The 13,924-nt window shown below is 34.1% G+C and overlaps 1 protein-coding gene and 1 long non-coding RNA gene across 2 annotated transcripts in view; both read right to left on the bottom strand.

The window, feature by feature from the left end:
• Positions 1-13,887, bottom strand: part of LOC111055244 (ATPase ASNA1 homolog) — a 34,978-nt gene extending 21,091 nt beyond the window's left edge. Inside the window, exon 1 of the mRNA XM_022342413.2 lies at positions 13,512-13,887. Within this exon, the coding sequence (XP_022198105.2) occupies positions 13,512-13,669 (158 nt within the window). The 5' untranslated portion in view covers positions 13,670-13,887. The remainder of the gene's footprint in view (positions 1-13,511) is intronic.
• LOC120349893 lies at positions 8,077-13,477 on the bottom strand. Its single transcript, XR_005570492.1, has 2 exons — positions 11,052-13,477; positions 8,077-10,928 (listed from the first exon to the last, which is right to left on the bottom strand). It is a non-coding gene; the product is annotated as an uncharacterized LOC120349893 (long non-coding RNA).
• Positions 13,888-13,924: the final 37 nt, after the last annotated feature.

The following is a 13,924-nucleotide window of genomic DNA, read 5'->3' as shown; positions in this document are numbered from 1 at the left end:
TATGAATTGCACATGAATTCATGAATGGTGGAGGCTTAATTCAGGATAATTGGCTTGACCATATTTGGTAGAGTGTGAGCACATTGAATGTGCGAGTGCACGTCAGATCATGCATGAGACGAAAAACAAAATCTGAAAAATGCCACTGAAAAACTTTCCATGTAGCTGCTCACACTAAACGAAGCTAGCAAGTGCACGCGTTCAGTGTGAGTGTTCCTATTGCTCTTTCCAGATTTCTAATCTGCACGCTTGGTCATGCATAACAAAGCATGCATAACATACGAATCACATATACGAATTCAATGTGATCGCACCCTAAATATGATCAAGCAAAGCATCCTGAATGAAGCCTCCGCCACTTATGAATGTGCAATTTATATGAATGTAGCATAGCTTAAAATAATATAGTAAACTATCCGGCAGGCTCGCTTCAACCATCTAGCCAGTCTGGCCCCCGGCTGGAACATCCAGAAATACGATCAACAGTGCATTTTTCATTTGAGTTTTCTTCCTTCCGTCAGAAAACACTTTCAAGCTACATTTAATCACCAGTTTTATTTGAATTATGTAGCGCAGGGTTGCAAAATTTTTTTTATCAGAATTAATAAATATTTAGTTATTTCTCAATTAGAGACTTTAGGATATTATAAGAATTATTGTATTTCAGTCTAATAGTTCTTTGGAGTTTGAAACAGGAATGATATGGAGAACTTGACAAACATCCATATCTAACCCAATCAAGTTTGAATTTGCTTGAGAAATGTAGAATAATGCTTTGAAAACTCAATGAGAAACTTGAAAAAATAAATCTCTAAAAAACGCTTGGAAAACGCTGTAAAAGCGCCTAGATTGGGCTAAATTTTGAAGTACTTTCCAGACAATATTTCTAGACCCTAGCTGAACTTCTGTACCAAGTTTGAACATTTTCTCTCAATTGATTCTTGAAAAATGTGAGAAAACGCAGTAAAACGCTAAGGAACGCAAGGAAATCTTGAGCGTATCTTTGACGTAATTCTGAAGTCCTCTCAAGACGAAATTCCTAGACCCTTGCTGAACTTTTGTATCAAATCTGAACATGACCTTTCAATTAGTTCTTGAGAAGGCGTAGAAAACGCAGGAAAAACGCTCAAAAGCCGCCGATCTTGGGCGGAACTTAGGCATCTTAACTGTAGGCGGAACTTGACTTCCACCACAACATTTTTATACCTCAGATGAGCCTGAGTACCAAGTTTGAACATTTTTTGCCAATCAGTTCTTTGAAAAGCCGAGAAAACGCAGACTTTGGTCGTATCTTTGATTTTTTTCAAATCCGTTCTTAGTGCGCCTCTAGATGCACTTTCTTCTGAAGCTTCTTTCGCAATAAAAATTGTAGAGAATTTAATTCTGAGAAGAATCATGTGAGCTGTGTGAACTAAATTTGAATAAAAGTTGAATAAAATGTATTATTATGTAGTACGCTACACCACAAAAATTTGCTGTTTTATGAGGAGAGAACTAATAACTCATAGGTTGTAGCTGATTGCAAATAAAACATGGATTTAAATAACAGCTGTTCCGAAACAGCTGATTTATTTTGTTTTAAATAAGAAAATATTCAAAACAAATTATCAGCTGAAAGTTATTTTCAGAAATATTTAGATTCTGAAATATTTTCAGAATTTAGTTTACACAGCTTAATCATGTAAGCTGTGTAAACTAAATTTGAATAAAAGTTGAATAAAATGTATTATTAATGTAGTACATTTCACCACAAAAATTTACTGTTTTATGAGGAGAGAGCTAATAACTCATAGGTTGTAGCTGATTGCAAATAAAAAAATCTGGTGTGGCGCAATCACACAACTTTCCTTTCGGTTTTTTATGAACATTTATCACCTGACGCTAGCGTTCCCGCGCATCTCAAGTCTACTATTTAAAGATCCAAGCCAGCTGGTGACAGGACAATAAGGCTGGAGACACACGATGTTTGCTATCTCTTCATAGTGAATGATCTAATAGAATCAACAGTTGCCAACAGTTTGTAATTGAAATAATAACATTTTCTCGAATTTCGAGCTTATTTTCAATTTTAGGTGAAAATTATACTGAAAATTAATTGAATAGATTTTCATGCTCAATCTTTTCCACTTGGGATTTTTTGTTTAAATTGTTTCTGAAGCCTGATAATTGGGAATCTAAAATCAAACTTTGCATAGATGGGGCGGAGCTCCTGAAATTTTTACAGATATGGGACTTGTGGCAGTTGATAGAGCTTATCAATTACTATTTTAGGTATGAATTTGATCAAAATCGTTGGAGCCGTTTTCGAGAAAATCGCGAAAAACCCTGTTTTTGACAACATTTTCACCATTTTATCCGCCATCTTGAATTGCATCAGATCGAAATTGTTCGTGTCGGATCCTTATATATTAAGGACCTTAAGTTCCAAATTTCAAGTCATTCCGTTAATTGGGAGATGAGATATCGTGTACACAGACGCACATACACTCATACACACACACACACACACACACACACACACACTCACACATACAGACCAATACCCAAAAACCACTTTTTTGGACTCAGGGGTCCTTGAAACGTATAGAAATTTGGAAATTGGGGTACCTTAATTTTTTTCGGAAAGCAATACTTTCCTTACCTATGGTAATAGGGCAAGGAAAGTAATATTCGGTTTTTTATGAAAAGTTTGATTCTTATATGAATGTAACATATCTAAATGACATTTAACTTATACCAAAAGACTAAAGATGATGTTCAAAGTGACTTCCGTTGTTCTGAATGCCTATGTTCAGACGTCTTCTCATCGATTGTCGGACCCGTTCAAATATTCCAGGAGTCTGCTTTATCATTTCTATTCCGTTCAAAATCCTTAATCGGAGTTCTTCAATGGTATCAATCGGAGTATTGTATACCAAGGTTTTCAAGTGTCCCCAAAGATAAAAATCCAAAGGATTTAAGTCTAGTGACCTAGCTGGCCATGGTACTGGCCCACCTCGGCCTATCCATTGATTTGGAAAGCTGTGATTCAGGTGTTCACGAACAGCAACACTGAAGTGTGCTGGAGCTCCATCATGCATAAACCAAATGTTTTGGCGCAACTGAAGAGGTACATCTTCAAATAAGATGAATAGCTCCTCTCTCAAAAAGTTTAAGTAGATTATGTCATTAAGCCTGGGAGGAAGCTCGAACAGAAGTAGATGATCTCCTATGATTCCTGCCCAAATGTTTACTGAAAACTGATGTTGTGGACGATTAGGATTGATGGCATGAGGATTCTCATCTGCCCAAATATGTTGGTTGTGGACGTTAACGATAGCTGTTCTTGTAAAGTGTGCCTTGTCGGTAAATAAAACGGTTGTTAAAAAGTGTGGGTTATCAAGTGTTTCTAAAAACCATCGGCAAATACCAGCACGGGGAATACAGTCTCGTGGCAATAGAGTATGAACTTTCTGGAGGTGGTATGGATGTAATTGTTGCTCTTTCAGTATCCTCCAAATAATAGATTGATTGACATTAAACTGCACTGACAAAAAACACAGCGCGGTTACAGTAGGCATAACTTACAGTTTGTTGTTTTGTTCAACAGTGAGCTAAAATATTTCTGAAAATAACTTTCAGCTGATAATTTGTTTTGAATATTTTCTTATTTAAAACAAAATAAATCAGCTGTTTCGGAACAGCTGTTATTTAAATCCATGTTTTATTTGCAATCAGCTACAACCTATGAGTTATTAGTTCTCTCCTCATAAAACAGTAAATTTTTGTGGTGAAATGTACTACATTAATAATACATTTTATTCAACTTTTATTCAAATTTAGTTTACACAGCTTACATGATTCTTCTCAGAATTAAATTCTCTACAATTTTTATTGCGAAAAATTATTTGTTTACTGGTCATTAAAGAAAGTTATTAGGCATCAAACGTAGAAGTCTGTGTTTTTCTACTTAGATTTTTTGCATATTTCAACTTTTTTCTCAAAAACTACTCACACTACAGCTTCCAGACTAGTTTTATTCAATTTTTCAGATATTTTTCCATAAGAATCCAGCATAAGTTTTCCAAGAACTAGTCGCCAAACAATTCAGCATCGGTGTATTTCACCAGAGGAACTGAATTCCGGGCGAAATCTTTCACCCTGAATAGCTCGCTAATGAAGCGTTTATGGATATATCTTTATAGGAACTTTTTTTCTTATTTTCACCTCTACTATCACGTATTAAATTATTTTACCATAATTAAGAATCACCCAATATATACAGGGGTGTCCCAGATAAGGTGTAAACCCCGGCTACCATAGATTCTACATGCAATTTGCAACAAAAAATGTTCAGTAAAATTTTCTCCTATCGACCTTCGTTTTCGAGATATATCGATTTTTCGATATTTTTCAAGTAGGCGTACTTCCAGTCATTAAATCGTCAATATCTCAAGAACCATTGGTATTAAGTGAATTTTAAGGACATCGTTGAAAAGAGGTCAAAATTTAACATTGATTTGAGGTATAAAACATGCCAAAGTCGATTATTGAGTAGTATTTTTTAGCGGTCAAAGTTGAAAAAGAGTGATTTTTGAAGCTTTTTTTGAAAACTTCAGACAAATTTTTCTCGATTTTTTTTCCAGGGTACGAAATAATTTTTATAGCGCAAAAACTTTCTTTTTTGATTATCTTTCGAATGAGACCAAATACAGGTGTCTAGCTCAAATCCTCGAATCAGAATTTCAGTTTAAATTCGATTTTTCAATTAAAAACGAGACTTATCTTGTTTGAGTGTGAATTGTCTACAATTTGATAGCTTTGTGTCGAGTGATTGAGGGCGTAAAAATACTTTTTCTATAGGAAATTTGGCTGAGAAATTCAATGAAACTGGTTAGAAGCTCGTATCTGTAATTGTTATTGAGATACAAGTTGAAAAAGTTCAAAGTCGAGTTAAAATCTTAACTTTTCAAACAGTTTTTTCTTGATTTTTTTTCACGGTAACAATATTTTTCCAATAATGAAAAAACTTTGCCATTTTATAAACTATCGAATGAGTATAAATTAGAATAAAAATTTTAAAAAATTTACTAATTTATTTTTAACCTTCTAATATTCAATGTAGGCCTATGTTTAGGCTGGGACAGATAATAAGAGTTCTGAGATTGACAATGGTGTAATAACCGAAACCGGTCTTTCTAATTATCAATAAATCAGTGGTTTTTTGACAATTTCTTAGTCTTTTTCATTCAATATAATAAGAGTTATTGAGAGCACAAAACAGGTAGGCCTATCATTAGGCCACAGAGAATACTACATGACATGATAATTATTATATTCAGGTATTTTTAATGGAAAATAAATGGATTTGATTTTATGCATTATAGTGGATAGAAAATATTCATTAGAGGATGAACTTTGTCACAGACTTAACACATGTTTTACCTGGGAATCACCAAGAAGCTGTTTCTGAGGTGCTCTTCTTGAAAATTTTCATTTTTTAACACTCTAGTTTTGAAATTTTCCTGGAAAATTTATACTTATTCGATAGTTTATAAAATGGCAAAGTTTTTTCATTATTGGAAAAATATTGGTGAACCAGCCGTTCTACCGCGGAATGTTCAACCAGAGTACGAGAACAACGACCTTCCGCTATTGCCATCAAAAGCGAAGGAAGAGACCTATATAACCACGAGTGAGAAAAATCTTAAAAATGAAATAGTGAACTTTAAAAATGTGTAAAAGAGCTCCTACAGTGGGGATCAAATATTTTTCGAAGAAAAAATTACCAAGAGAGGACTACGACAACTTTATTGAACTGTGCAACAGGTTATGTATTGTAACTGAAAGAGCAGAGACAAAGTGTAATATCGCAGATTCTGATGTTCAAATAATTGAAAAACTTGACAAAATAGAACAAAGTGTCGCCAATTTAACTATTGGACTAAACAAGGGACAGATCACTAGCAAGTCTTTTGCTGAGGTCGTCCAGCTACCAACGAGGAGGAAGAGAGCAGATGCTGGCAGCTCCCAAACCAGCACCCAATATCCAACAAGTACAGCGCAGAATAACTCCAAAAGAGAACATCGTAATTGTGAAGCCGAAAAACATTGCCACAAATTAAAAAAGTGCAGTGAGAATATAAGACAAATTCTACGAAAAAACATTAGCCGGGAGCAAAACCTTAACATTAAGAAGGCAGTCAAAGTCAAAGGAGGTGGACTTCTATTGGTTTCGGACCCAAATACTGATAAGCAGAGGTTTCTTAGTAGTGAAATTATACAAGATCCAGAAATAAAGGTAAGTGAGCCGCAAGTCAGAAGACCAAAAGTCATAGTTTACAATGTTGGAAGTAGTATGTCAACGACTTGATTAAGGAGATCTATGAGCGGAACTTCTCCTCATTGAATAGAGAAAATTTCTACGAAAATTTCAAGCCACAGTTCAAGTTGAGTTCCAAAAATAAAGATACTGCGCACTGGGTCTTACAGGTGTTCAGGTGAAATTAAGAGAGAAATTATAAACAAATAAAAAGTGTTCATTGAATGGAAATCATGTCGAGTCAGGGACTATGTAGCCTAGCAGTGTCTCGGTGGTGCTTCAAGTCCCAAAAGCTTGGCCAAATTAGCAAGCATTGTAATCATCCCCAAAGCTCTTGTTCACACTGTGCTACTATAGGGCATGATATAAAAAGATGCCCTAACAAAGATAAAAACCCGTGTTGCCCAAACTGTTCAATAGACAGAAAAGCTCCAATCATTAAGTAAATGATAAAGATTCCCCTACATACCAAAAAGCGAAACAACAGTTCATTGATAAAACGGATTATGGTATTTTAAAACTTATTGAAAAAGTTCAGAATTAAAAATGAAAATATTGATGAGATCTCCATAAACCTCAGACTGTTGATCTAGCCCCAATTTTAAATGAAATAAATATATTTAATACAACTGTTAAAACTCCCAAAAGTAGATTAAATTTTAGTGAATGTGTTGAAGTGATGATATGTTTCGTTAAATTGAGTCCAATTTTAAAACATCCAAAGGCTTCTCAGCTATATTATATAACAGTAGGGATCTTACTCAGGATGAATGGATACAGTTCAACAATTTGAAATATACAAATATAAAATTCTTCCACAGCCATGAGAATAGAAGTACGGTGTTCATAGTGGATTGTGATAAAGAGGCTAAGATTAAATTCTGTAGAATCCTCAAAACCATGAATGGATTGATTGGGCTAAAACAAACTATCCCCTTGTTATTGGTGTAGATTAGTTCGATGAATTTCTTGACATATCTACCACAAATCTACGAGTAATAATGCATTGGAGGCTGACAGGCTTAGATTTTTAGTATCGTAGATACTGGGGCAATAAATTTATCAACACTCCTGACGTGCCTAGTTGTTCAGATCGTTCACCGGGAACTCCATAAGGATTTTTCCAAGGTAATTCGAAACATGAAATTTATTTGAACACTATGATTGAACTTTGCTGTATTATTCATAATACATATATTGAAAAAATATACAAATAAGTTCTATCAGCCATCCATAACACAGTCTAACATAGCAGGTTTAAGCAGAAAAATGTTAAATCTTTTGAATAAGGGAATGAATATATACGATAACATATTGAAACGTTTTTTTAAACAAGTTCGCTGTATGCAATGGGATTTTGTTTGGAGGAGTGAGGAAAGTATGTTTAGTTCCAGGATTATGAATCCAAATTTGATACTACGGATAGATAAATATTAGTCATAATGGCAAATTATTGGAGAACAAAAATAAAATGAATTGCAAGGATTGTAAACTATCTAACATTAAGTAGTATGATGTTGCACCTGGTTTTGGAGAATCCTACTTTATAGTATCTATGCACAATCCTGGAAGAGACCTTGTTCTCAGTCAAACCAGAGCTGGCTGGCATTAGATCTATTCGTGAGGATGTGGTTAGGATACATGTTGTTAGCAATGAGAGGAGCATTAGATTGGATTATAGAACTGTGGGATCGTTTCTTATAAATTGTACGGGTGAAAAACATATGACATAGTTTTCATTGACGAAGTCTTATTAATGAATGCTGGTTACATTGGTTATATCGCCATTAAAAATTCAAAAACTATATCGTTTGCAGATAACACTGCCGCTCTTTTCTATGGAAAATCATGGACTGAGGTGCATCAAATTGCTGAACAAAACAAATACATTGAGCTTGAGTGTTGACAATGTTGGAATGTAACTTAATATTCTAATCCAGCAAGTTGGTAATCTAGTATATTTTTGTTCTATGCTCTGTAACAACAGCTGTTATCATTCTTATTGTTTGGTTTTTCTAATAATGTTTGAGCTGGACAGTGTCTTTTCCATTAATATGGCATTATATTAAATTGAGTACCTATGTGTTATAATACAAATAATGTTTGATCCACAATAAACACATATTATTGCATCTACGTTTAATTTCTTCTTCCACAACCTCAACAGGTTATGGGCCCAGTAAGATGTGATAAAGTTATTCGTGGTTATAACTTCTGCTAAGGTAGGCTATGTGTGAACAGTTATTTACGTGTGATTTTTTATGTAATCGTGTTTGAAGATACAACATTATTTCATCATGACTGAAAAGGTTGCCAATACTGACTCCACAATAATTCCTAATATGTCAACAGAAGCAACTTCAATGATTTCCAACCTTAATCTTTCTACTGTTGTGCCTAACATTGAAAAATTGGAAGGACAACAAAATTATGGAAGCTGGAAGTTTTCAATGCGAATGTTTCTTACACTTGAACATCTTTTTGACTATGCAAATGGGACTATTCCTATTACTTCGCCAACTGATAAATTACGTGACCAAAGTGCATTAGCTAAAATTTGTCTATCAAGCCGAACTGTTTCATCCATGTTCAAAATGCCAAAACATCATTTGAAGCTTGGAACAACCTCAAAACTGCATAAATGAGGGTCGGAGTATGGCTACTGTTTTTAAAGTAACTCGAAAATTGTTTAATACTAAACAAGACAACTTCTCGTCGATGGAAGAATGCCTCCTCACTGATATATTGGAGACTGTTCAAAAACTAGCAGACATTGGTGAGCCAATCAATGATAAATGGATAGCATTTATTATGATGATCGGTGTTTCTGAAGATTACGAAGCTTTTATATTTTCAATCAATCAACAAACTAAAGAAAAGATTTCATCAGAGGAGGTTAAGTTAGTCTTGATGAATGAAAGTGAACGTCGCCGTGTTAGAGCTGGTGAATCAACGAATACTTCTGTTTTATTTGCCAATATAAAGAAGAAGACTACTTCACAAAACTTCAATAAAAGGAAGATTTATTGTTACAATTGTGGGGACCCTTCACATAAGCGGCCTGATTGTCCTAAGATCAACAAAAGTCGGGAGCAATGCAACATTTCCACTACTGAGAAACAGTCTACTGGAAAGGTGAAACCGGGAACATTATTAGCTAGTGCTCAACTGACTAAGAAGATGTCCACTACTGAATGGATTATTGACAGCGGAGCAACAAACCACATGACAATGGAAAAGGAAAACTTCATGAACCTAGGTAATCAATGCAAGACTGTCATTTCTGTAGTCTCTCTAACAACATGAAAAATTCCATCAGAAGGTGTTGGTGATTTGACACTTGATGTAATGGTAAATAAGTGCACACAATCTATGTTGGTAAAAGATGTGTTGTATGTGCCCAACCTATCCAACAACCTTCTGTCGGTAAGTAAAATTACTAGTAAAAATCTGAATGTTGTATTTGATAATGAGGAATGTACAATTTATGATAGATCTGACTTCAATATCAGTGGTAGTATCATAGTAACTGGTTCAAAAATTGAAGATTTGTATGTCATTGATAGGCCACCCAGACATAGGAGATTCAGTGAGGGCAATGTCTGCTAACAATAATTATCCCTTATCTGAGCATGAATTGTGGCATGAACGTCTTGGCCATCTGTCTCGTAATGGTATGAGACAATTACAAAATGGATTGGTTAGTGAAATAAAATTTGGTAATGATAATCATGAAGTATGTGTTACATGTCTAGAAGGTAAGCAAACTGTCAAACCTTTTTCTCACAATGGTAAAAAAGCTACAGCTAAATTTGAGTTGGTTCACTCTGATGTTTGTGGACCAATGGATGTGCATCTTGGGGAGGAACCAGATATTGTTTGATTTTTGTAGATGATTTTACTAGAAAACTTTTTGGTTACATGATTAAGGCCAAGAGTGATGTTTTTCAAAGTTTTTAGAGTTTAAGCCTATGGTTGAAAATGAGACTGGTTGTAAACTGAAATGTCTTAGTACCGATAATGGAGGTGAATTTACCAGTAATGATTTTGAAAATTACCTTAAAGCTCAAGGTATTCGTCATCAGACTACTGTACCTTACACACTACAGCAAAATGGAGTGGCAGAGCGTACTAACCGTACTCCAGTTGAGAAAGTCAGATGTATGCTTATTGAATCTAAATTGGATAAGCGTTTTTGGGCAGAAGCTATGAATACTGCTATTTATTTGAAAAATGTTTCTCCAACTGCTGCTGTGTGTGATACAGTACCTGAAGGAGCTTGGCGTGATGAGAAAATCAATATTTCTCACTTGCGTGTTTTGGTTGTAATGCTCAGGTTTACATACAAAAATAAAAGCGTTGTAAACTAGACAAAAAATCCAAGTCACTGATTTTTGTTGGTTATTGTAATGATACTAAAGGTTATCGTCTGATAACACTTGATGATCCTAAAATATTGTAATTGCAAGAAATGTTTAATTTATTGAATCTAATATTAATTCTAGTATTGTCCCAGGTATGGTTGATACGTTGAAAGTGAATGACAAACAATGTTTTCCAAATGTAAATCCTATTGCAACTGTTACTGATGTTCAAAATCAATTCTTCAACAACGATGATTCTCCAACTAGTATTCATGACATATCATCAGAGTCTAATATGCTGGATGAATCAATTGTAACTGATCATAGTCATAGTGTGTATGATGGCAAATCACAATCTACAGAAGTAACTGATACTAATGTGCTACCAGCTGTAACAAATAGGTATCCAACTCGCATTAGAAAACCCAATCGCTCTGAAGATTTTGAGTATGCTTTTCTAGCTGTAAGTCCTGATGATCCCTGTACTTTTGATGAAATTCATGATAGGTCTGATTGCATTCATTGGAATAATGCTATGCAGGAAGAGTTTGAAGCTTTGAGTGATAATAATACTTTGGAATTAGTTGACAGACCCTCAAACTGTAATATTGTATAAGTAAATGGGTGTACAAGCTAAAGAGAGGAATTGATGGTTCAACTAGGTATAAAGCAAGGCTAGTTGCTAAGGGTTTCAGTCAAAAACCAGGTCAAGATTATGACCATACTTTTGCTCCAGTTGTCAAATTATCTTCTTTGAGAGTTCTTTTTGGTTTAGCTGCAGAACTATACCTGGAAATTAATCATGTAGACATTACAACTGCTTTCCTTAATGGTGATTTGAATGAACAAATATTCATGAAACAACGAAAAGGGTTTATTCATGAAGGTGAGGAAAATAAAGTTTGTAGACTCAAAAAGGCAATTTATGGGTTAAAACAAGCAGCTCGCTGTTGGAATGATAAAATCCACTCTTTCTTTGTATCACAAAACTTTTGTCAATGTAAATATGATTCTTGTATTTATATCATGAAAACTCAAAATACTCTTGTTGTTATTGGTTTGTATGTTGATGATTTGTATTGTTTTTCAAACTCAGTTGATAAAACTCAGAAACTCAAGTCTGCCATTGCTAAAAATTTCAAAATGAGAGATCTTGGTCCTATTAAAGAATGCTTAGGTATGAGAGTAACTAGGGATAGGGAGAATCAAACAATCAAGAAGTTTATGTAAATGACATAATTAACAAATTTGGTATGAATGAGTGCAAATCTGTTGTAACGCCTTTGTGTGTTTCTCAAAAATTGATTCAATCAACAGGGGCCCAAGAAAATGATTACCAAAGATTGATTGGTGCTCTGATGTATTTGTCAGTGTATACACGTGTAGATATATGTCATGCTGTGAGCTATTTGAGTCAATTTAACACTTGTAATGATGAAAGTCATCTCATTGCTGTGAAAAGAGTCATACGTTATTTGAAAGGCACATCAAATTTAGGTATAGTAAACCATAAAGGTGAATGCTTGTTGCAAGGGTATGCTGATGCAGATTTTGGCAATTGTACAATAGATAGAACATCACACACTGGTTATGTTTACAAGTTTTGTGGTGCTGCTGTAAGTTGGTGTTCCAGAAAGCAGCGCACAAAAAGTCTTGCTGATAGTTCAACTTTTGCAGAATATGTGGCAATCAGTGAATGTGGTAAAGAAGGAATTTATTTGCAGGGCCTCTTATCAGAGTTGTACACATGTAATTTGCCTTAACTATTTTCAATGACAATCAAAGTGCAAATAAACTTTGCTATAATGAAAGTCAGAATAATCGTAGCAAGCATATTGATGTCAAATATCACCAAATTAGACACTGGGTAAAACAAAATTTAATTGAAATTGTCTATTTGTCAAGCAATGAAATGGAAGCTGATATGTTAACCAAACCTCTTAGTGGGCCAAAACACAATCTATGTGTCCAAGGTGTAGGTATGAGGAAGTGAGTGATAACCACCTACCCATAATATATTTCTATTGTATTTTATCCCCTTGCTGGATTAAGTAAGGGTGTTGGAATGTAACTTAATATTCTAATCCATCAAGTTGGTACTCTAGTATATTTTTGTTCTATGCTCTGTAACAACAGCTGTTATCATTCTTATTGTTTGGTTTTTCTAATAATGTTTAAGCTGGACAGTGTCTTTTCCATTAATATGGCATTATATTGAATTGAGTATGTGTTATAATACAAATAATGTTTGATCCACAATAGAAACATATTATTGCATCTACGTTTAATATCTTCTTCAACCTCAACAGACAACTCTCCTTTGTCAACATTTTGAAATATAGTTTATTTTGAAATCACCTAGCCAATTTTACTAGAAAATTGACAATCTTCTTGTCAATTTGAGTGAATGAATAATAGCAACGGATAGCCTAACCAATTTATATTTGTTTCATGATAAGTAGTTGAATAAGTACTTATGTACCTAACCCTCTGTAAGAAGTTCTGTAGCTACATACTCTTGTTCATTAGTTGGAAGTAAAAAACCTAGCCTACTCTGAATAAAGAAAAAACGGGTGCAATGTATTATTTTGACCGCGGAATTTAACATTGAGATCTTTACTATATAATAGAGTAGGTAGGTTAAAATAAGTGTGGATATGCATTATTATTTTCATATAAATTAATTATTATTTCAACATTCGTAAAAATTATTGCAGTGTAATCACATGTTGACTACTTAGTAATATTTTTCAAAATATTGATTTTAAAGGTTATGTTCACATGTGTAAAACAATAAAAACAAAAACATAAAGTAATTATTTATTGTAATAAATATGAATTTGTACCTGCATGTTGTTTTTCCAACGCCACCTTTTCCTCCTACAAAGACCCATTTCAATGAAGTCTGTTCAATTACATTTTTCAGTGATGGTTCCAATGGCTCCATATCGCACATATCTTCCTCGACGTTATTAGAAGTTGAACCCCCATTACTGCTTGACATTATAACTAGAAATTGTTTTAATATTATTAATAACAATAATTAAAATCGCATTTCTCTGATCAAAATACCTGAATAAGTGATTTAGACATTAATTACGTTAAAATGCAAAATGAACACCAATGAAGCAAAATAGGAATAGGAAATAGGCTGAGACTCCTTTATAGTGTTGATTCCGGATTTCCAGAAAAATTCAAGATGCTGACGACTCTTCTTGTCACAACTCGTCATATGTTTTGCCAGCTGTTTCGTTCAAGG

Source organism: Nilaparvata lugens, chromosome 2 (genome assembly GCF_014356525.2).
Source record: "Nilaparvata lugens isolate BPH chromosome 2, ASM1435652v1, whole genome shotgun sequence".
In the NCBI taxonomy this organism is placed as follows: domain Eukaryota; kingdom Metazoa; phylum Arthropoda; class Insecta; order Hemiptera; family Delphacidae; genus Nilaparvata; species Nilaparvata lugens.
This window is presented reverse-complemented; position numbering and strand designations above follow the sequence as displayed.